Source organism: Protopterus annectens, chromosome 11.part0 (assembly GCF_019279795.1).
Source record: "Protopterus annectens isolate FY-2018-M chromosome 11.part0, PAN1.0, whole genome shotgun sequence".
In the NCBI taxonomy this organism is placed as follows: Eukaryota; Metazoa; Chordata; order Ceratodontiformes; family Protopteridae; genus Protopterus; species Protopterus annectens.
The window spans coordinates 627,047,167-627,072,361 of NC_056745.1; the positions used below are offsets into that span (position 1 = coordinate 627,047,167).

Sequence of the window (25,195 nt, forward strand, 5' to 3'; positions counted from 1 at the left end):
AAGTTAACAAAGAAGCCTCCATAGAACAATACACAGACAAGGCCATGCTTGTATGCTGTGGCAAGTCTACTGCTAGATGACCCAGAATTCCTTTTCCTTAGTTGACACCTGCCTAAATGACTACCAGCTACTTTTAAGTACTAAAAAAATGTTTTTACCCAAATCTCTGTCAGCACAAAAACATTCCTTCAATATCACATCAGCAAGTAGTAGCTCAATTTTTCAACAGTTTCCAACAGAAAGCTTCTCGGTGTCTTTCTAATTCATGTTAACTTAAAATATGATCAACATGTCACTCAAGCCATCAGGACAACTCACCAAAAGTTGGGCTTCCTCTACAGAAACAAACCTTCTCACTGACTACTCTAGGAATTCTTTAGCAACATCTGATCTTCTTCCTTCACTTTTCTATGCAGCACCCTTCCTGACCTACCTTCAGTCCACTTTCAACAATAAACTAGAGGTTTGCTACAGTAAAATAGCTACATTTGTATCCAACTTACCAAACTGTTCACACTACTGCCTACTACTGAAGTACCTGCACTGGCTCAAGCTACCTAATCACTTTACCTAATCCCACTGCTTGGTGCCACAAAATTATACAAAAAAACTCAACACCTGCCCATCATTACAAAACATCCTCAAAGACTACTTCCCTCCTAGGGATCTCCACTCACAGAACAAATATATCCTGACCAGGACCAAGTCTCATAACAGTGCAGATGACACACTTTACTCAACCTGCATTGCTAAGCATTGGAACTCCATTCCACCCGCCTTAAAACAAGACAACATTACTACACATTACACAACCTAAAACACCAACTAACATCTTCATGGCTATGCTCATTCTCCCATCCTGATTAAACAACCCTTTCTCTCTGCTTCTCTTCCATTATCAGTCCTTTCTATCAGTCACTCCGACTTTTTCATCTTTCTTATCCGTCTCTTTCTTTTTCAACCCCACTACTGTTCCTCCAACTAACCTGTATCTGTAATCCTGTCCTACTAATACCCCCTCCTTACTCACCTTATCATCTTACCTATCTACTGTTACATCTCCACTAGCAGAACTTTTCCTACTTCTGTTTTTCTTGATTATTTCTGCTTATACCCGTCCTCTTCCTCTATCTTCTGTTCCTGTTGTAGTGGCAGCTTAACTCATCAATGTCTTTCTACATGTATTGAACCTGTGAGCATTATCATTGCTGTTGTATCACCAGCTGTTACATGTTAAGATGTCTTTGAACTATGTAAAATAATATAACTTTTAAAGTAAATGATAAATGTCAAGTAATGCTTAAAATGTTTAATTTTTATTGTTTATTGTAAATATATGGTTTATGTGGAGCTTTTCTCCTGAACTTCCATTGAAAATGGGACTTGGGTCAAGTCGGACTTTCCCAGTAAACAAAAGTCAATAAATTAAATCCTGTTTTCTTATTTTTAATAAGAATGCAAAGTGAACGTTTACACTGATTTTATATAAGAAATTTTGACAATGGTCTTTTTTTAATGATTTGTATACCTGTATCAAGAGTAATCATTCCTGTACAACTAGTTTTCCCTTTTTGTATGTGTGTGTGTAAATATATGCATTCACGTATACCGCTGCTCAGGTTGTGGTTGAAAATGGTCATTAGACCAGGCCAGCCACCCAATTAACAAAAAACAATAAATAAATAAATGCATAAATACATAAATAAAGTCAAAGGTAGAAATACAGTTCATTGATACACACCTGTGTGAGGTATGTTTCTATCCATGAAGTTTCCTGACACTGAGATGCACAAGAAATACTTTGTCAGATGCCTGGCTCTATGAAATAGAAGGATAGAGCCCTGAATATAATAAAAATGACCTAAGATGTATTAGTGGCTCAGTCATTGGGGTGGTACGGAGATAGGCTGGAAAGGAACAGCATGTTGTCAGTTCGCCCTTTTTAGGAAGGAGGGATTGGCCTTCTGTCTGCAGTTTGGCACTGCTGTAGGTTTTGGGGTATATCATGATTGCAAGACGGATTTCTGCAAAATACAGTATTAAAGGGTAAAGCCAAAGCTGACCTTTGTTATGTGTTGGATGTACAAGATATCAACAACTGCACCCATTTAGAGCATCATATAATATCACCCCCATGTACATGACAGTGTATATTATGCTGTTAGAGGCTCTACTCCATGTTTCAACACCCCATTCCCAATCTGCAGTGGTGCCAGCTGCATGGGAATGGAACCAGTTGCCCTACTTTAGGAGCAATTGGAGCAGAAAGCAGCATATGGTCAGCAGAATGGTTTGCATTGCTGGTTTACAAAAATTCTTCATTAGGCAAATTAACAGAAATTTAGTCTGCCAGTTGCCACAGAAGGTTAAGGCTGTGAGCTGTATTTCCTATAGTACAGGGTTTAAGTCTCTTATCCCTCATTTGCTGACTGTGTGACCTTGAACAAGTCACTTAACCAGACGTTGCTCCTAGGTTGCCCCTGAAAAGGGACTGTGTGTTGAGCCGGATTACCTGCTTAACAAGTAGGTGTAATTTATCCCAGTGTAAACTGCTACCCTATGTTAAATTTGTAATTTACATATTTGCAGTGAGTTGGATTTGGTACATTTAATTATAGTAACACAGGGGCTTCAGTTCACTCTGGGAACATTATTTTATATGCATTTCTCGAACAGAAGAATTTTCAGTACATCCTACTATGTGAAACTAATTGTTGAGAAATATACTTTACATATATCTGTTTCATTTAACAATAGCAAATCCAAATGTTCTTTTGAAAACTATAAATTATTGTTGATTTCAGTGGTCTAGCTTATACAGGTATTTTATAAAAAGCTGATGATCTAAGTGGTTATGTTACAGTATGGCTTATCCACGTGGATTTTCAGTAGTAGATCTTTGAATATCATTTCTACTTTCTGTATAGAATTATTATTGGTTTAAAAATCTTTCTGTGTATTTCTTTATAGTATCCAAGATGGAGTAATTTCAGTATTTCAAAGAAAGGGTCTTCCTGAGACAGAGCTTTATAATCTAAATGAGGGTGTAAGGTAAGTTTGCCACAATAAACTACTTAAATGTCTAAGTATGCTGAATTTCTAAATGGAGGATAATGGCTGCTTCCTTTATGCATATAAATAATGTCTGCATGTATTGCTTTACATTTGTGGTAAAAAGTAAAACAGCAGAATTTATTTTCATATATTTTTGTATATAGTTGCACATTTATTTCAATGATAGAACATTAAATTTGCGGTGAAACCAGATGCAAAAAAATCCAAAAACGTGTTGCTGACTGCTTGCTACAAATACAAATGTACAAAATGATTTGCTACATTTACCATACCAGCCATTAAGAGCACACTTCAGCATTTCTGCATTGAGACCAATAATAGTATTAGCATTCATTTCTTAATGCCAGTAGATTAGTCCCATTGGTAGTTCATGAACATGTGTCCTAACATCTTGTATCTGAGGCAGTATCTGAGGCAGATGTCCCCTTCACCCCATCGTAGCAACACTTCTGATTTTAACTGCTTTACTACTGACAATTTTCCTGCAGGCTCTGCCTCCAGAATGGTGTGACATAGTCTCAATAAATGTTCATGGAATTAAATGGGATTATTTCCTTTAAAATGTTCTTAGATGTTGTTCTTACCTTCAAAATCAAGGGAGCAGTTACATCTTAAGTTTATTTTAATGACAGAACATCCATTATTGGCATATGTTGTTTCTGTGTCATGAAAGTCTTACTTTTAGCCTAATTCAGAAAAACTGATGCACAGCCACAAAAATATGGATCAGAATGGTGGCTTAGGCTAGAAAAAGAAAATATAACATCACAAAGTCCAAGCTTTCAGCTAACATCATGCTATTTACACTTAACAACTTTAAACCTGCACCTGCTTGGTTTTAAACCCTTTTTGAGGTATTCCAGCTACAAGTTAACTGTTTTTTTCTGCAAAAAAACAAAACAAAAAAAAAAGTTCTAGGCTTGTTTTCTACATTTCCTGTTACTAGAGTAGTCCAGATACCGATTTGCTGTATCCAGAACTGTTTTGTAAGTTTCTGAGTTCCCCAGACCTTTCTGTGTTAGAAGGAAGCCTTCCAGCTTATTAGTGGGAGTGGCAAGCAGTAGGTAGCCTATCTACTACAAGAGGAGTGGTTTCTGGCTCTGAAATTGTAGTTTATTGACCGTTTGGGCAGTTTTTCTATCCCTTTCAACTTTCTGGTTTAAAAGCCCGTGTTTGCGTGGGTTTGCACTTGTTTAAGCTCCGCGGATCCTGTTTTGGCGTCCTGCAGACTGCAAGAGCAAAAGAAAGGAGAAAGAGAGACTTTAAGAGCCTCCATTTTGATTTTATTATACTGCTTTCAGCACTTGATTTGTCATTTTTCTCATTTAACTGCATTTATTTTAACTGTATTTGCTTTAATATTGCTACACACTCAAGTGTGCTAGCTTGCACTGCATTTAAAGTATTTTTATTACTGTTTTAACTGTTTTATCTGCAAAAAGCCAAAAAAAAAAGTTCTAAGCTTGTTTCCCTCCTTTCCTGTTACTAGAGTAGTCCAGCTACAGATTTGCTGTACCCAGGACTGTTTTGTAAGTTTCGGAGTTCCTCAGATCTTTCTGTGTTAAGTGTGCTAGCTTGCACTGCATTTAAAGTATATTAATGGTGCCAGAAAGTCTGGGCTTCAATTTTTCCCTTAGATCTTGCTAGATCTCTTCTCTCTTGCACTTTAATTAGCTTATTTACCTAGCACTTCATCAGGCGTTTTGTAGCAATTATTGTACCACACATAAGTGCTATCAGCACTAGACATCCTATAAGGAAACAGTTCCAGTACTTAGTAATGATGACCATCCCTTCTGCCATGTCTAAAGGACAGTTTCTTGTGCTTTCTCCTATTAACCTGGTGAACTTGGGCATTCTGACTCAGTGTAGAAACTGTCTCATGTACACAGGCAACCCTCTCCTCTTACCTCCCAACACTCAGACTTGTGAGAGATGTGCTTATATCTCCAAATTGGAAGCCATGCATTCTTCAGCCAAGACCGGAATAGCTGGTCAAGATGAGAAGGTCAACACCTGCACCACACCACATGGAACACATAGCCCTCCAGAACACCCACCATCATAGCCCTCACATAAAAATACAAACCACACACAAACCTTCTCGGAGGCTCTCAAAAGAAATCTACCCAAAAGACCTCCAAGGCAGAAATGCACTCGACCACCACAACACAGCACAAACCACAAGATACATAGTTACCTAAGCCCCTAAGGCAAAATAGCTTTCCCAATACAATAATCATAGGTGACTCAATAGTGAGGCACACTGATGTCCCACTCACTAGGTTGAATAAGGAGAAGGTAACAGTCAGCTGTCTGTCAGGTGCCAGAATCCGACACATAGGTTCATAGGTTCATACTAGGCTATCTGCCCTAGGGCATTTATAAGCCTAGCCAGAGTGTGTTTGGATTTCGCCACCCATTTTAAATTAATTTTGCTATGCCCTTTTTCGAGGTTAGTATACTGTGCCTCTGTCTAACAGTGACACAGAAGTGATACCCCGGGTAAACCTACGATCTCCCATCCACACATCAAGATTCCTGTTGAAGAGAGTCAATGAGGGACTCTGCCTAACCTGGACTGGGATTTTATTCCAGAGTGAAGGGAGCCTCTGGGTTATGAATCTGTCCCTCCAGCATGTCCTATTTATTTCAGTTCTGAGGTTCAAGTCTCTCGAGCGCGTAGCTCAATGGGATTTGGATTTTCTGAGGTGCAGCATGTCCATTAATTCCGGGTTGGACATGGCTTTATACGTCAGGCACAGATCGCCTCTGAGCAGGCGGTATGCCACTGAGTAGAGCTGGAGTTTCTTTAACCGGGCAGCATATGGCATCTGTTTGAGCCCTATGATCCTCTTGGCGAGGTACTTTTGGGGTCTTTCCAGTTGCTGCAGGTGTCTGGTAAGGTACATCCCAAAAGGGGCATTGTACTCAATTATGGGCCTGATGAGGGATGAGTAAATGATGACCTCCCCTGATCTAGATGTGAATCCCTTCATGATTAGGTGGGTTATATAAAATGTTTTTCTAATCACTTTGGCCACATGGTTGTCAAATGAGAGATTGCTATCAACTTGGGTCCCCAGGTCCCTAATTACGTCTTCTGTACTTAATGGATTACCACCTATGTGGTAATTTGTGGGCACTTTGTTTCTGCCAAAGGAGATGACTATACACTTTTTGGCGTTTAGCTTGAGGCCATGGCTCTGGCACCAGTTGTCTGTTTCTATGAGGCCCTTTTGGAGAATGCTTGTGTCGGCTGGAGAGTCGATTATGGCGCCCAGTTTGCAGTCATCTGCAAACTTGGTCAGCCACATTCCTTCCATGTTGGCCTGTACCTCCGAGAAATATATACCGAACAAGAGAGGTCCCAGGACTGAGCCTTGTGGGACGCCACTTGTAACTGGTTTGGAGTCTGACATGGCTCCAGCAATTCTAACCATGTGGGTTCTGTCCTTGAGCCAGTTTGCATCCCATCTAGTGACATAGGGGATTATATTTAAGCTGGTGAGCTTATCTATAATGCCCGAGTGGGGTATTGTATCGAAGGCTTTTGCGAGGTCCAGGTAGGCTGTGTGGACCACCTTCCCCTCGTCAATGGCCTTGGTGACTGTTTCAAAGAAATCAACCAGGTTTAAGAGGCAGGATCTGCCCTTAACAAAGCCGAACTGGGTAGGATCCAGTGTCTGTAGGTCCCCAATATCTTTATTTATGAGGTCCATGATGATCCTTTCCATAGCTTTGCAGACCAAGCTAGTCAGGCTTATGGGGTGATAGTTTCCAGGATCCGTTGAGGCACCACCTTTGTGGAGAGGGACCATTGTTGCTGTATGCCACTCTTTGGGTACATATCCTGTAGTAAGGCTGAGATTGAAGAGTAGTTTTATTTTTGGGTTTAGCTCTTCTTGGAGTTCATATAGAACGCAGCCCGGGACACCGTCTGGTCCCATTGATGCTGTGTTTTTTGCTTTGGAGAGGGCAGCTCTTACTTGAGCATCTGAGATGTCAGGGGGGCAGCACTCTGCTGGGATAAATATTTGCCCTTTTGGTGGGGAGGGGGGGGGGAGTTTGCGCTGAACCTGTCAGCTAGCATGTTGGCAATGTCTGTGGGTTCGGTGTATTTTTTGTCATTTTGGACTAATTCTGGGCATATCTGGGAATTCCCACCCAGGTTTCTAACATAACTAAAGAAAGCCTTGTGATTATCCTTAGTCTCCTGTGCAATTTTTCTCTCAAAGCTGGCCTTAGTCGATTTTATGAGTGCCCGTAGTATTTTGCTAATACTGATCAGAGATGCCTTCCCTTTTTGGGATTTTGCTCTATCATGTAGTAGCTTCCTCCTTCTATTGTATAGTTTGTTTATGGCTGGGGTCCACCAGACAGGACGTCTGCCTTTGGAGGATTGGGTCTTGGTTTTATTTGGGATTGCATGATCCATGCATTCCTGAAGGTGTTCATAGAATGCGTTTATAAAGGATTCTGCGGTCTGGGCCGTATTTTCCACAGGCCCGGGGGCTTTGAAGGATTCCACCTCGGTTTTGAGGAGTGTGAAATTTGCTTTAGAGAAGTTTTTCACTGTGGTTTTCAGGGCAGGGGGTAGAGTCCGGATGTGAATATCCAGTGAGATTAGTTTATGGTCTGATCTTACCAGTGAGGGATACACTTCTGGTCTGGAGCACAGAGTCCCCATGTTGGTGATGATCAGGCCCAGTATGTTTTCCCCTCTTGTGGGAGTGGTAACAAGTTGTTCCATAGCATTTGAGTTTATAAATTCTAGGAACCTTTGGGCTAGGGTGTTGGAGCTAGAGTAATGCTCCCAGTCTATGTTTGGGTAGTTGAAGTCGCCCAATATAATGGTGTTTGGAGAGACCTTCATATTTTCCAGTGTTCTCAGGAAGGCCGAGTGGGGTCCCTGGGTTTGGGAGGGTGGTCTGTAGCAGGCTATAAACTGGAAGGCAGTTTTACCCACTGTTAGTTGCACATGGATAGTCTCTGATGCTTCGTGCTGTGCCACCAACCTGGAGGTGCGGGTATATTTGACGAATATTGATACTTCCCCTCCTTTTGTGGTATGGTCCAAGTTTTGGGGCCGAAAAGCATGGTATGAGGTATAACCTGGTAGTGCTGGGGTGCTCTCGGGAGCCTTGAACCAGGTTTCTGTTACTGCACAGATATCAATGTTCTCCATGCTAAGGAGAGTTTCAAGTGCGTGCATCTTGAGGTTTAGACTTCTGGCATTGAGTAGCATTACTCTTAGTTTCATAACACACACACTCAGGTCACTTCACAACAAATACAAGTATGACTCTGTCATTGTCCATGTGGGTGTGAATGACCTGAGATGCACCTCCCTGGACAACATGAAAAGAGACATGGTGGAGCTCTCGGATTATGTGGTCCAGGCAGATATGAAAATGATTGACTTCAACAATTGGCTTATTTTCTGATGTCATTCTAAGGGGATCCAGTATCTGTCTACTTGGGATGACATGATTGACAGACCTCGATGCTTTGCTAGAGATGGCCTGCATCTGTCACTCCTCGGTTTCCGGTTAATGGCTAAGGCTTTTGCCACCCCTATAGTGCCTTTTTAGGTGGTTTTCCAAAGACCAAATTACCACTGTAACAGCTATAAATAAATGCAAGCTGAGGGTCATGCTGCTCAATGCTAGAAGTCTAAATCCCAAGATGCACTCGCTTGAAGCACTCCTCAAAATGGAGTACATTGACATTTCTGTTGTAACAGAGACCTGGTTTAAAGCAGCAGAAAGCACCCCTGCACTACCAGGCTATTTCTCATTCCACACTTTTCGGCCCCAGAACATGGACCGAAGCTCAAAAGGTGGTGGTGTCTCCATATTCATAAAGAATATGCACACCTCCAGACTAGTAGCCCAGCATAACGCATCTGAGATACTCCAGGTACAACTAACATTGGGTAAGATGGCAATTCAGGTTGTAGCCTGCTATAGGTCCCCAACCATGTCCCAAGACTCTCACTCCACATTCCTAAGCACCCTGGAAACTATTAAGATTCAACCCAACACTCTCATACTAGGTGACTTCAACTACCCCTCCATCATCTGGGAAAATGCACTGGTCCAACGCTTCCTGGAATTCATCAATTCTAATGCACTGTACCAGCTCAAGCTTACCCCCACTAGAGGAAGCAACATCCTTGACCTGGTTATTACTAACATGGGCAGCCTTTGCTCTACACCAATAGTCAATTCCTCCTTGGTTAGATCTGACCACAAACTAATCACCATGGAAATTCACATCTCATCCACACCCCCCCCCCCCCCCCCAAAGGTATCCACCATGAAAAACTTCTCCAAAGCTGACTTTGGACTCCTAAAACCAGAGGTGGCCTACTTCATGGCACCTATGCCAATGGAAAATAGATGCATGACAGCCGAATCATAAACCAGTGCACATAAATGCATGGAACTAGTCATACCCAACAGAACCAAGACACTCCCCTCCAAAAAAAGGAAGCCAATCTGGTGGTCCCCTGCCATTAATAAAGTCTACAACAGAAGGAAGAAACTGTTGCAGAAAAAGATGATGTACCAAGACTGGAAAAATTCCCTTATTAGCCTCAACAAAAAGTTGAGATCCCTCATCAGAACCTCCAAAGCCAGCTATGAAGGCAGAATTGCTACAGACACTAAAAACAACCACAAAGCCTTCTGTAGTTATATCAAGAGTCTCCACGGCAATACCCAGATTTACTTTGAGTTACTGCACAATGGTACTGCCTATACTGAGCCAGCAGATATTGCCAATATTCTGGCCGACTGATTCAGTGCCAACTTTACCCCCTCCCCTCCAAAGGACCAATCTCAATGCCAGAAGAATGCCAGGCACCCAGCATTACTGCAGCACAGGTTAAAGTTGCATTGTCCAAGGCCAAGAATACAGCTTCCATGGGACCGGACAATATCCCTAGCTGTGTTCTGCATGAATTATAAAGTGAACTTGCACCACATCTGTGTGCCCTGTTCACTCACAGCCTCACCTCAGGCTTTGTCCCTAGTGAATTGCACATTGCTGCAGTCATCCCTCTCCATAAAGGAGTGACTACAGACCCTGGAAATGGTTGCCCTATTAACCTGATGAGTCTGATATGTAAGGCTATGGAGAGCATCATCATGGACCTAATTAACAAGGATCTAGGAACTCTCCAAACTTTAGATCCCACGCAGTTTAGTTTTGTGAAAGGTATCATGCTTTCTCAACCTGGTTGAATTCTTTGAGTCAGTCACCAGAGCTGTGGATGAAGGTAAGGCCGTGCATACAGCCTACCCTGATCTGGCCAAGGCCTTTGATGCCATTCCTCACTCAGGCATTATTGATAAACTCACCAAACTAGGCATCAACCCCTATATTTTTAGGTCAGTTGCAAATTGGCTCACATAAAGAACCCACAGTGTGAAAGTAGCGGACTTCAAGTCAGACTGACGACCAGTCACAAGTGGTGTTCCACAGGGATTGGTCCTGGAACCTCTCCTGTTTTGGCATCTACTTTTCAGAAGTCCAGGCCAACATGGTGGGACTCTGGCTGACTAAGTTCATAGATGACTGCAAGCTGGGAGCCATTATTAACTCCCCAAATGATGCAGACATCCTACAGAAAGGCCTCACTAAGACCAATAACTGGTGTTGAAACCTTGGCCTTAAGTTTAATGCCAAAAAAATGCGTTGTCATCCCCTTTGGGAAAAACTCAGTTCCCACTAATTACCACATCAGTGAGAGCCCACTGAACACTGAAGGCATTATAAGAGATCTGGGGACACAGGGTTACAGCAACCTCTCCTTCGGCCACCACATTGCCACTGTGGTCAGGAAGTCCTTCTATGTGGCACATGTCATTACCAAGGGTTTTGCATCAAGGAAGAAAGAGGTCAGCATTTCTCTCTACTCTTCCCTCATTAGACCAGTAATACAGTATAATGCCCCATTTTGCATGTACCTCACTAGACACCTGCAACAGCTGGAGAGGCCACAAAAGTACCTCACGAGGAGGATCATAGGCCTTAAACACATGTCTTACATGGACAGACTCAAAAATCTCCAGCTATTCTCTGTCTCATATCATCTACTAAGAGGCAATCTCTGCTTGACTTACAAAGCCATGTCTGACCCAGCCCTGTTAGAAATGCTACATCTAACGAAATCCCAATCCCTCCACATCACATGCTGCAGAGACCTTAACCTTATTACCACAATCAACAGAACATGCTGGAGGGACAGGTTCATAACCCAGAGACTGCCTATGCTCTGGAATAAACTTCCCATACATGTCAAGCAGATTACCTCACTGGCCCTCTTCAAGAGAAATCTTGATGAGTGGATGGTAAATAGAAAGTTCACCCCGGGGATCACTCCAGTATCTGTACTTGATAGATGCACTGGGAACTAACGTCAGGCGGCACAATGCCAGGGCACTTCTATGGGCTAGGTTTGTAAAACTGAAGAGGCCGAATTAATATGGATTTTGAAACTTAGGGCTGATAAGGAAGCTGGGCTTAATGAGATGGTCTCTATTAAACCCATATTAAAAGCTAGGGGTTTGCCCAGGTGATTTATGCACATATGGGTTTGCATTAACTAGAGTAGGGACTGTATATTTGCTATACATTTAACAAAGTGTTATATGTCTTTAAAGGAACATGGAGTATGATGTCATTGATGCATGAGAGGGACGATGTATGTGAATGGATGCTTTAAATTTGAAGTGTTTTATAAGTATATGTTTTATTGGTGTGTGTTATTAAGGTCTGAAGAAGGCACGTTGATGTGGTGAAAGTGCTTACCTGAATAAAGTACGATTTGGTTTTGTATGCTCGCTGTGCTTCGTTTTGCCTATAAGTATTTTATTTTATTGTATTTAGGCTTGTAAAGGCTCCAAGGCCATTAGCCTAGTACACACCTATGAACCTAAGAGAGTATACAGGCAATTCATAAAGCCAGTTAAGGAATTTTGAGATGTGGGGCCAGCAGCCATGTGGCTCAGAGTTGCGCACTAAGATCCATATCAGTTTTGTTCATGCACTACACTGCCACATATTACACCTTTTTGCTGCAGCCATTCTGTATACCTAAAGCATGTTTGTCAATATGTCTTTTCCATTTCTAGTTTACTGTGTAAAAGAAAACACTTGCTGTCCTCCTACTGAGATGTTGAGTGACTGGCATCTCTCAAGCCAATGCGTATACATAAGATAGCTGAATAGTACATGCTTCCCAGTCTAAATGTCAGTTTCACACATCCTGCCACACTTCCCAGTGTTGCCTAACAACTTAGCACCCCAGTCCTGTACTTACCTTCAGTCTTTCAATATTTTGTGTCATCTTTAGACCTCATAAAAGATCTTAAGAAGCCAATTTCCATTAATGTACATTTCAGTAAAGCTTATCTCTAAACTAAAAGGGTATCTCATTTTTAAATACCAAGTATTCTGCCAGTCGAATTCCAAGGAGCAAACTAGTCTACCATTAGCTGCAGTGATGTTGAAATTTCCTATTTTTGTTTTAAAGTTGGCAGCAGTGAAACAACAAGGGGTATTTCTTGTGCCCTTATTATGATGTCTAATGTAGTAGTCAGTTTTTCATTATAAAAGGCTATGTGATATCACATTTATATAGTCTGTAGTGTATAGAAATCACCCAATCTGATGTTGTCAGTCTTCACTTAATCCTTGACTGTGGGCATGGTTCTGAATCTCTGAACTAACTTGGCCGTTACTCCAGCTCACCCCTTCCAAAAACTCTCGAACTTAGCGCTACCCAGAATGCTCCTCTTAATATTACTTCAGATCTCATTTGCCACTTCAAGTGCCTGATGCATTCCTCTCCTGTCAGCTCTTGAGCTTGCAATTTCTTCAATTTGTGCGTCTTATTTAGCATTTTTGTATTTTTCTTCTCATATCTATTTCTTTAGTTCCTTTGTAGTTACCAAGCTCCTCTTCCTTTCTTAACTACTGTGTGTTCTTTTCCTGGTATACCATTGTTGGTAGCCTCCCTCCCCATTCCTCTACCAATTTGGTAATCTTTTGTACCATTGCTGGTACTTTCCCCTTTCCTGTTTCTTTCCATTTCCTTTATTTTTATGGTAACTCTTTGATACCATTGTTGGTACGCCTATTAAAAAAAACCTATCTATCTGTTTTCTCTTTTCCCTTTATAGTGTGTTTGTGTGTGTGTGTTTCATTGACATGACTGAAAAGTCTGAAGGCACTTCTGGCTTCAAGAGATGCCAGATGTGCGACCTCAAAGTACCAAATTCCAATGGTCATGACTTGTATGTGAACCGCTTGGGCCCTATGCATCTTCAGGAAAACTGTTCGGTCTGTCATGGATTTAGCCACTGGGCCCTTGCAGAGGGAAAGAATAAGTTGATTCTCAAAGGCTTGATAAAATCTAGCTTTGACGAAGCTATATCTGTGACTTCTAAAATGAATATAAGTTCCCCTTCCTCCTCCTCTTCTTCCTGTAGGTATGATGGGTCAAAAAGCAGAGGTGCCGGAAGCTGTTGAAGACTGGGGGGGGGGGGGGGGTGACAGGGGCACTTAGTGATCTAAAAAGGGCAATTTTTTTAAAACTATTTACTACCACCACATAGGTTCACTTGGAGGACATTTTAAGCTTAGCAAGTTTCCACTTTGGTGCTTGAATTAACATTTCCTGATTGGCCTTATCTATCCCTTGGCTGATAATTGTATATTAGCCCTAGTGAGAATAAATATGGTCACATTATAGATAATTTGAGGCGACCCATGTAAGGGATGCAGCATTTAGGAACTGCCTCTATCCATTAGTGGCATGAGGGGAAATCCTGGAGTACATTTTCTATTACCCATCCTTAGATCCAAGTTGCATTTGAATATGGACAGGGATGAACTTTGTTTTACTTGACTGGATAGTCTTTTCTGGGTATATAGCCATCTATCCACAACATTCAGTTTAGATACCTGGACTGAATATTTCTGATGCCATCTGACTTGATGATGTTCAGTAGGTCTATTTGTATTAGGTTGGAGGATGCCTTGTATGCCAGACACGTCATCTGTAAGCACTCTGTAGGATACTGAGTATAGTGATAAATCTTTGAGGTGGTCCATGCAAGGCCTATTGTTTAGGACTTTTATCCTTTTAGTAAAGTATCTCTGTGGGTATTCATATTGTTGCATGGACATCGACAGATACATGCCAAAGTAGGCATTATACAAAATGATTGACCTAATGAGGGCTTTGTAAAGGGGGACAATAACATCTCTAGATCTAGTCATAATCAATTTGTTTATAAGCTGTGCAATATAGAAAGACTTTCTTATGACTCTGGGCACATGTTGGTCAAAAGTTAGATCACTGTACACACAAGTTCCAAAATGCCAAACTATTGGATCAGTTCTCAGGGGGCATTGTCAATTTTGCAGTTCCCTGGAGTAGAGGATTTCCCAAAAGATACATTAATGTATTTCCTGGAGTTTAGTTTCAATTCATGATTCTGGCACCAGTTATTGTTTGGAACAAACCTTCTTGCATGATGGTTAAGTCATTTGGGGATTCAATAACTGCTTCTAGTCAGTCATCTCAAACTTAGTCACACAAAGCCCTTTGGTATTCCTTTTACTTTTGAGATGTATTTGCCAAACAGAAAAAGTCTCAGCACCAAACCCTGGGGGACACCATTGGTGACTGGTCTCTTCCCCTATTTTGATCTCCTGCATCCTGTGAGCAAGCATACATGTATACGTTCTTTGATTCACCTTCCTGATTGTATTAACCTGATTGTATTAAATTATATTGCTTGTATAATATAGCACCACTTGATAGAATGCGTTTTAAATTTGTAATTTGGAACAGTCTTCTAGTAAGCAATAAAACAAAATGTATGAAACAATAATGACAAAACTACCCATTTCAGAAATTTTCAACAATAAATGGCCACTCAGACTTCTGTCATTACAAACCACCAATATCAGTAAATATGCAAAATCTCTGCAGAAGTAAGTCATCTAAATAATTCCACATTAAAGGGATCTGTAACTAATGAAGAGGTTGCCGCTAGAAAACAACTTTATATTTCATTGTTTCATCTATAAATAAAGTACCTGTTGCCCTTGAAGAATAAATTGCCTATGCTACATTAAAAAATGATAAGCTAGTAATTTTGCTATAGGGAATTGATGGCAAACTGATAGCGGGTTCATAGTTACTAGGTAACTCCTCCAAAGGAGGACATTCATACGACTGTAGCATCCACTCCCTTTAAAGTACAACACAGTACAGTATCAGTGATCCATCTTCATACTGCGGGAGTAGTACCCACAGCCTTCTGAATCAAAAGCAAGTATACTACCTGTTGTGCTACTAACAATGCAAACAACTTAGCATAAGTAGCATTAAACCTGTCTTCCCCTGAAGCTCTCAACTCCTTGTAAAATCCACTGGACGATTAACTAAATCTCTCAACTTTGTAGCACAAGCAATCTGGAAAAAGCCAAAATTTATTTGGGGGGCAAAGGCCCAAAACCAGGGAGATTTTTTAAATATTGCTTGTATAATCTTGGAAAGTTGATAAAATAAAGTGTTTTGTGTTACCATGTGTTTCCTGAAAGATAGGATGACTGAAACTTAAAGAGCTATCATTATTTAGTGAATTCCGTTCTCATTGATTTGCCAGAAAAACACAAATTTTAAGAGGAACAGACCAAAAGTGAGAGCCAAATATTCTGTGAAAATCTGGACAGTGGAGAGTATGGACTCAACTCCCTGAATCACAAGTAGTGGTATGGGTAGAGAATGCAGGCTCTTGTTTGAGTCTGAGTAACACTAACCACCAGGTATACCTAACTGGGGCATTTTGCAACACACACACACACACATGGGAGCAGCATAACTCCTGAAAATAAAAAAAAAAAAACTCCCTTACCCGCATGACTCTGGGTCTGGCAGCATGAATGGAACAGCGGCAGCATAACTCATGTAACACAGAGAAATAAGAGAACAAGAACAGCTGGTCTAGTTAGTTTAACTTCTGCATGTGAATCCACGTTAGAGTGAAAACTCCACTTTGTTAATTTTTCCCGACAGGTCTTGCAGCTGTAAAGGTTGGGGGGCTCCCCCTGGCTCTATGGCTCTGGCACCCATGTCAAAAACAGAAGCCGCTCGGTTCCTTCACTTTTCTTGAAACTGCCAGTTAAAAAAGTGAAGTGTTCTATGGTTCCCACAGCTTCCTCAGAACCGTTGGGAGAGAAGCTGTCTTCATAGTTGCCATCGGTGCCAATTTCCACACTGACAACTGTGGCGACCACTTCTTCCTCAGCTCAGACCACTTCACCCTCTTCTATTCCACCAGTCTTGGAACACAAGGAGTTTTCTTTCAAAGACTTACCTCGAACTAGATACTTCCCAAGAATTGATCCCTGTGTGGACCAACCACCAACTTCATTTTTGCATTGACGTCAGTCCCCATCAGTCTACTTGGTCCACTCCACAAGGAGCCTCATGGAATTTGATGGTTTGAGGCTGGTGGACCAGCTCCTGGCAGCAAGAGGATTAGCTGCTTCCTTGGGTCCCAGCACTTCTGGCTCTGGAACCTTACATATTTCTCACCTGACCGTTGTTCCTCCTCTGACTCCATCTGAGCCTTCAGAGTTCCCAGTTCCGACAGTCCCAGTGTCGACTGTATTGGCACCGGTGAGAGCTTTGTCTCTGTTGCAGATAACTACCCTAAGCTGTTCGGTTCTGTCAGAACTGGAGACCTCTTGGGGTCGAGGCTTTGTTGTTGGTTCTGGGGAGTGTGGTTTGATGCTGATTTTATCAGAACCATCCATGCTTCTCAGGGCTTTAGCACACATACGTTCCACTCCAGCTTCAGGCTCAGAAACAGTTCCCACAGTGCGGGATGGCACCATGATTTCAAAGCAGTCTGTTTCAATTCTGGCACCCATTTCTCTACAGGGAGACCTGCTTTCCAGGCCAAGGTAGAAGGTCTTGTCCAATGTGGCTCACAGTTGATTCCTCTTTCGTCAAATCATCCCCCTTGTCCTTTCCCCCCACCCAGAGGTACCTCCAGCCTCTGACTTGGGATGATGGGCACAGGAAGCTCAGGATTTAACCATGCTGGTTATGTCCTCTTCAGATACCTCCCCAGTCCCACTGAGGAGGTGCCCAGAAGAGAAATTGCTAGAGGAAGCACTTGGAATCCCCCTGAAGTGTCTTTCACAGAAGATACTGCGTTTGATGAAGGAGAAGGTTCCCCAAGGTCAACTAAAGAAGACATCTCCTTTGGTGACATTTTAGAGATCCTTAAACAGAGGGGTGGCTGGACATCCCAACAACCTTCCTCAGAGGAGTCAGTATACCTAGATGCTTTCAGTGCCTGATCATCTACTGCTTGGATTTCTCTATCCACTGATGATCACATTAAACTGATTGCTCAATGGGCTTTGAACATTCCCGACTCCATTGAGCCAATCCCTAAGAGACCAGACCATATATTATCAGCTCCCATGGATCACCAGCACTGGGCTAAAGGAGTGCCAGTGGATGCCATGGTGGTTGCGGCAGCCACCAAAAAGGAACTTGCTGATAAAAGTCCTACTATCCATCCTCCTATAAAGGAGTCTAGGATGATAGATAGATTTGGGAAGCGCATATATGCTCCATCAACCTTCGTGCTTAGGTCCTTCAATTTCATGGCACATTTCACTAGGCTTTAAAGAGATATGATAAAGGAGCTATCAGATACTTTGACAGAAACCATAGCTGAGGGAGTTCAAGCTAAATTAGCTTCCCAACTGGCGACCCTTAATTCAATTTGTAATTCATCCATGAGACTCATCGCACATGCAGCTGAAGGGATGACCAGGGCAGCAACTTCTGGTGTAGCTATGAGATGACATGCCTGGATGCACTTGTGTGACTTTGCAGAGCCATTTAAGTCTTCTTTCATCAATGCCTCTTTTGATGAAACATCCCTTTTTAGACCCAAAGTTAAGGACACCCTTGCTACAAGTGAGAAAGATGGAAAAACCCTTTCTGTTCTGGGAGTACACTTTTCCACTCCCTAACGACCTTACTCAAGGAACCAGAAGAGTGGAATGCTATGGTTCAAAAAGTCCAAGGGTCTTTCCAGGACTCACATGGCAACGGCTTCTCCCTGGGCAGATGGGGGAGTTGTAATGGAAGACGCTGCACCAGAGGCAGAGGTGGCCCACAAAATCAGGGTTCAGGGATTCATTCTCTGGAAATTCCTATCAGCACTCCTGAACGGAGGCCTGATCGCCATCCTGTGGAGCAATCTGGGGACAACTCTCCCTTCACCTACTTGCCTGACTAACCATAACAACAGACAGTTGGTTGCAGAAGATCATAACCAGAGGTTATCATATTCCCTTCTCTAACCAACCCAAGAAACCCAAGAGAATCCCAGATGTTCCACCTAGTCATAGGGATGTAGCAATAATAGAAATTCAAAAACTGCTCGACTAAAGAGCCGTCCAGATAGTCCCACCAGACTAGATAGGATCCAGAGTTTACTCAAGATTCTTTGTGTGTCAAAGATGACGGGAGGACTGGAGACCAATTTTGGATCTCATTATTTTGAAAAAGTCAGCTCAAAATACCAAATTTCAGATGGTCATGGTTCAGTCTACTTTCCCATTCTTAGGGAAAGACAATTGGATGTGCTCAGTAGATCTTCAGGATGTTTATTATCATATAAAAAGAAACAAATGCTGCAGATGATTTTTGCAGTTCCAGCTGGGAGACAGTCAATACCAGTTCAGAGCCATGCCCTTTGGCCTCACCACAGCCCCCAGGGTGTTCACCAAGTGCATGGTGTGGTTGCAGCTCACTTCAGACTACAAGGATTCCAGGTGCTTCCATACTTAGACAACTGACTCATTACTGCAACCTCTAGGCATCTACTGCTGCAAGCAAGGGATTATGTCTTTCAAACTTGTTCCTCACTAGGGATCAGTGTAAACTATGAAAAATTCCATCTAGAGCCAACACAACATTTAGAGTTCATAGGAGCAGTGTTGGACACAAGCACATGTATCGCATCTCTTCCTCAAGAACGGCTTCAAAGAATAAAATGTCAGGTCACAGCAGAACATTGATTGCAGGATCATTACTTCAGGTTTTGGGATTTATGGCGGCCTCCAATACCTTAGTTCCCCTTACCAGGTTTCACATGTGAATCCTTCAATAGTTCCTGGCATCACAGTGGTCATTAATAGAGAAATCGATGTCACATCAAATTCAGATCATCAATTTATGCAAATCAGACCTGAGTTGGTGGCTCCATTCTAATGGCATTCTACTGGGCCGGGTCTATATTATATCATTGAACACTTAAAAAAGCGAATGATGAATAATCGACCCCATGTAAGAGAAAGCTTACAATCTCGAAAGGTCAGAACAGCGATTCTTTTCTAAGAGAAAAAAATTGCTGTTCCAAAAAAAAAAATTTGAAATAATACATAAAGTGGGGGGCTTTGCCCCCCGCAACACCCTACTTAAGTATACCAACTCCGAGATCACACTACAGTGCCGAAAATGGCAAAGTAATGGAAGCAGCCAAGCAAATTCTTTCCCTGGGAAAGAATTTGCTTAAAATCCGCTTCGCTATTTTGCCTTTTCATTGTTTTAAATTTGACCAAGACGCATTCGATACAATGCGTCTTCGGTCATCTAATAGGAACCCCTACTGGGCCACCCCTTTGTCCCTCCACAACTCCAAGCCATAGTGACCACGGATGCATCCTGGATAGGGTGGGAGGGTGCATTATCTGGGAAAGACAGTCCAAGGCACTTGGTCCCAGTTGGAGGCCAATGTGGACATCAGTGTTCTAGAGATGAGGGCTGTCCTCCTAGTGTTGCAAGCATTCCAAGATACCCTCCCCTTGAGAATGATTGTCATCCAAACAGACAACATGTCAGTGGTTTGGTACATCAAAAAAGAAGGGGGAACCAGATCTTACCCTCCTTGTTGAGAAGTTCTCAGAGTTTGGCAATGGGCCATCTCAATCGACCACTTTCTAGTTGCAACACATATTCCGAAGAGCTCCAACATGATTGTGGACAAGTTGAGCAGGAGTATCCTAATGCCTCATATGTGGTCTCTCAATCCTTTGGTGGTGGAAAGGATATTCCGTCGATGTAGCCAGCCTTGCTGCGATCTCTTTGCATCTACTCTGAACAAGAAGTGCAGCAGCTACTTTGGTCTGATCCCTCCCTCTGGGGGAGTTACCGAGAGCTTTTCTCCAGGATTGGCCCTTCGGTCACCTGTATGCCTTTCCCCCAATTCCACTCATATCCCAGTTTATAAAAAAAAGCCAGCAGGTCAAAAAAACAAGATAATTGTCATTGCTCCCTTCTGGCCTTGACAGAAATGGTTTCCCTTTCTGTGGCTTCACTTAATTCAAGAACTGTGGACTCTGGACCCAGCTCCAGATCTGTTATCCCATCCAGAGGGACTCATTCAGCCAAATCTCCAGAATCTGAAGTTCACTGCATGGCTTCTCCAGTTCCAATGATTGTCAGGCATACTCGCCTTACTTCCCCAGTTCAACAAATTGTTCTAGCCTCTCACAAACCTTCGACTAGACGTTTATACAGCAGCAAGTGGCAAAAATTTTCAAAATGGGCTTCAGACAGTAATCTCAACCCATATTCAGCACCAGTTCATAAGGTCTTGGAATTTTTATCATCGCTTTTCCATCCAGGGGTGCCCTCCTCAACTATACAGGTTCATCTAGCTGCAATTTCAAATTTTCATAATGGTCTAAATGACACAGCTCTAATGTCGCACAAACTTTGTAAAGCCATACTGAAAGGAACCCTATTGCTGAGACCTCCATATAAGAATCTGTCCACAGCTTGAGACTTGAATCTGGTGCTACAATCTTTAATTAATTCCCCATTTGAACCATCCACAAATTGTGATTTGAAGTATTTATCCTGGAAAAACTCTTTTTTTGGTTGCTGTTACTTCTGCTAGGAGAATATCTGAGTTACAGGCCTTATCTTGCAAGCCTTCTTACCTAATCTTTCATAAGGACAGGGTATCTTTGCAAACACATCCATCCTTTTTACCAAAAGTAGTATCTGACTCTAATGTCAATCAGACTGTACAACTTCCCATATTTTTACCAAATTTTCAAACAAAGGCAAATATTTTTTGCTTTTGTTAGATGTTCAAAGCAATTATGTTTTTACCTGCACAGAACAAAGGAATTCAGAATATCTGATCAGCTGTTTGTTTCATTCTCTTCTGCTACTCTGGGAAAACCAGTTTCTAAGGTTACTCTAGTTAGATGGCTCAAGGACTGTGTAAACTTCATTTATAACAACAGGAAAGTGCAACTCCTAGGATCTGTAAAGACACATTCTACAAGACAATAGCCGCCTCCGCAATCTTCCATGCCATAGCTTGTATAGATGATATATATGCAGTGGCTACAAACTGGATTTGGTCTCTAGGGGACAGGCATCCTTTGGTTAGATGGTGCTCAGGAATATTCTTTCATGAGACCTCCCAACATTTTGGTAGCTGAGGACTCTGTCCCATAGTCAAGGATTAAGTGAAGATCAACAACATCAGATAAAGAAGTTTTGTCTTACCATAATGTTCCATCTGTGTTGTTGATCTTCACTTATCCTTGATATCCACACACCCTGCCTTTCGGGCTACTTGATGGAACGGATCTGTCCCAGCAGATTGGAGTATCCCTTTATGAATACAGATATGGCCTCTGATCCCTATTTCCTGTCTGTCACTATCTTGTGCAAACTCAGTCTGAGGTAATCTCGAGAGTAGGATTCTGGGTAGAGCTAAGCTCAAGAATTTTTGGTAGGTGCGAGCTGTAGTAACAGCTGAGTCGGAACTGAAGCCACAGTTAAGGATAAGTGAAGATCGACAACACAGATGGAGTGTTATGGTAAGACATAACTCCTTTTTCTCTTTAGTCGATTCTCATACTAGCATAGCACCCTTTCCTAACCTGCAAGTTAACTTGTTCACTGAATTATATGATTTGTGAAACTCTCACACTTAGATTGCTAAAGCATTAACAATCTGAGATGAGCTTGTCTGCTATGGCCTATGTGTAGATATATTTTGTTTACCAATATGTAGGAACTTTCATTTCTGGATATTAAACTTGCCTTTGTTTTGTAAGGCCAGAAAATACAGCTTATTAATGTATGACTGAAAATCAACTGGGTCATGGATATTAGTTTTAGCCCTAGCTATCTTTGACTCCTTTGCAAACTTCATTACCAACATGAGGACTCCCTTGAAAATGCAGACATAAAAAATAGAAATGGAAATAAACACAGAAGCCGACCCCTGCGGAACTCTTCTATTTATAACATATTCTGGAAGTATTATTACTTTTTCCTGCTGATTTCCTACCTTTTAGCAAGAAGTTACCGCAGGACATTACACACTCACTAGTTTTATACTGTTGCATTACAGGGAACTGAGTCAAATGCCATTAACTAAATCTAGAAAAGTAACATCTATTGGTAGGCCCATGTCATTTCTCTGTAAGACTTCTAAATAAAATGATATTAAATTAATCATACAAGATACCTGCTTCACAAAACCGTGCTGGTGTATATCAGTTAGGCTAGGATAGGATTTAAGACATATTCCATGTAGTTTAGTACTGTTCTTTCAAAGATTTTGCAGATAACACTAATAAGACTGATTGCTTTCAGCCTTATCCACCATTTTTATATGCAGGGATAACATGAGGTGGAACATTACCTTTGTTCAGTGTTTGCTGAACTATCCTTCTCATATATAAGAACTATCCCTTGATTTCTATTAGGCCCTGTAGCAGAATCTTGCTTAACCGTATTGGGTGTATCTTTTATCCATTCCTTCTTAATTTCAGGGCACAAATCTTCCACCGGAATAATTTCTTATAAATTTGGTTCTTAGCATTGGAGTACACAGAGAACCGTACAGTAACCACATATCATTAGTATTACACATTATTATGTCCTCATTGCTGGCTTCCATATCATTATATCTCTAATGCAGCAGAAGAATGGTTTCTTGCTGCCTTTAACAAAGTTGGCTGCTTTATAGTCATACTTACTTTTTCCTTCTTTTCCACCTTGCTGCTCTGAACATTTTATGATTTTTGTTTATTTAACAGAGGTGTCTCTTGGTATTGGCTGCTAGCCTACAGCCCCCCAGTGGAGGAAAATAATTATTTCATGCATTTATTTATTTTTTTATTGTGTGACTAGTTTTATTTATTTTGTTTACTCCCTTATGTGATCGCAAAACTCCACACGTTGCTGAATGTTCATGGAGTTGTTAATGTTTTCGAATTTTAGTACATAAAAAATTGTGGTACGACTGTGCTGGGCTGTTTTCAAAACATCCTGCCATTATGTGTATTTTAAATGGAGAGTAAGGTGACTAGGTGGAAGGCATAAAAGTCGCTTGAAAAGGGTTATCTCAGGTTGCTGTATTAAACAAGAGGGAGCCGTTTTTATTCACTCAGCTGAGGCAGCCAGATTGAAACTGAAAGACAACATTAGGTATCTCCACAGATATGAGTGCGGAAGCAAGTTTATTTTTTTAGTTAGTAAATGTTGCATATGTACTTTTTTATTTTATTATTTTTATTTTGAATTTGTTTACTGGAGAAGAGCATTGATCTCACTGGACCCATTTCAGTCTCAGCCTGGGGAAAACACAGTAGTTACATGACATTATATACAGAGTGAATGACAAAATGCAGCAGATATATATATATATATACATATATATATATATATATATATATATATATATATATATATGTATTTAAACATATATTATATACAAAGTGAATATCATAGTTTGAAGAAATAAAGGCAATAGATAAATGGCATTGTACAGAGGGTGACTGAAGAAAAACACAGTATATACATGCATTACATATAGAGGGGAAATCAGAGTTGGCATGCTGAAAGCATCACATTAAAAAATAGAGTCATGGCAAGGTATATAGACAGAAGAAGGGAATGAAGAGGTTACGTTATATGACCTGAGAGATAATAGTTGTATTTTACTGGAGTCTTGAAATTTGCTTTTATTTCTGAACGGAAAATGGGGTAAGAGGAATGATCTTTAAGAAAAAAGGGAGAGATTCTCACAGTTTGGGACCAAGGAGTGAGAAAGCATGGTGTGTGCAGTGAAGCCTAGTTTGGGGGTCTTGATGACAAGACATGAATGGTTAAGATGTCTAAAGTTGTATGTCAGTACATCTCTGAATTGTCTAGTAGCTAGTGGAGGGAAGGTGTCATGAGTTTAAATTGTTGAGAGTCAAGTGGAAAGTTAGCACATTGTTTCTCAGTCAAAACCAATTAACTTTTTTAATGGTTTTGCAGTAGTGTTTATTTCTTGGAAAGAGAATGATGAATCTGTAAATGATGTTTGAGATGGATTGAATGGCGGATGCATCACTTTTAAAGCTGCAGCAATTATTGGGAGACAGTATTCTAGCAGAGCCAGTAAGATGCTTTTACCTATGGCATTTCTACAGGGTCTGGATAGAAAAAGGGAAAGCCTATTAGCCCACAATAGGAGAAAGTTGATTTTTTTGTGTGTGTGTAGTCCAGGTGGAGTTGGAAATTTAGCAATGGGTCAAATCAAATCCCTAGACTTTTGAATGAAGTTACATTTTCAGTAATCTTATTAAGATGATGGTAGGTTTTTAGAGGCCTGGAGAAAGAAGTAAACTTTTGCCTAATGCCAGAAAGCATTGTTTTTGTTTTAGAGGAGTTTAGCAGTAATCGTTTATCATTTACACATTGAATAAGGGCATGAAAATCAGCCTAAAGTTCAGATCAAGAGAAGAGGCAGAATGGTTGGAGAGGAAATGGACCATGTCATCAGCATAAAGCAGGAGAGGAAGATGGGGTAAGTTAAAAGGAAGTTTGCTAATGTAGATAGAAAAGAGGAAAGGTGCCAGAATAGATCCTTGGGGGACACCTTTCTACAGAGGGACTAATATACAGGTTGATAAATTGAAATGAACTGAGAACTGATGGTCAGAGAAGTAGTTTTTGAACCAGGGCAGTGTGTCATCAATA

General features: G+C 41.3%; 1 protein-coding gene across 2 annotated transcripts in view; it reads left to right on the forward strand.

The window, feature by feature from the left end:
• Positions 1–25,195, forward strand: part of PRR5 (proline rich 5) — a 1,930,091-nt gene that overhangs the window by 507,151 nt on the left and 1,397,745 nt on the right. For both annotated transcript variants that reach the window (XM_044088087.1, XM_044088086.1), the window contains one exon: positions 2,971–3,051. In XM_044088087.1, coding sequence (XP_043944022.1) covers positions 2,971–3,051 — 81 coding nt within the window. The remainder of the gene's footprint in view (positions 1–2,970; positions 3,052–25,195) is intronic.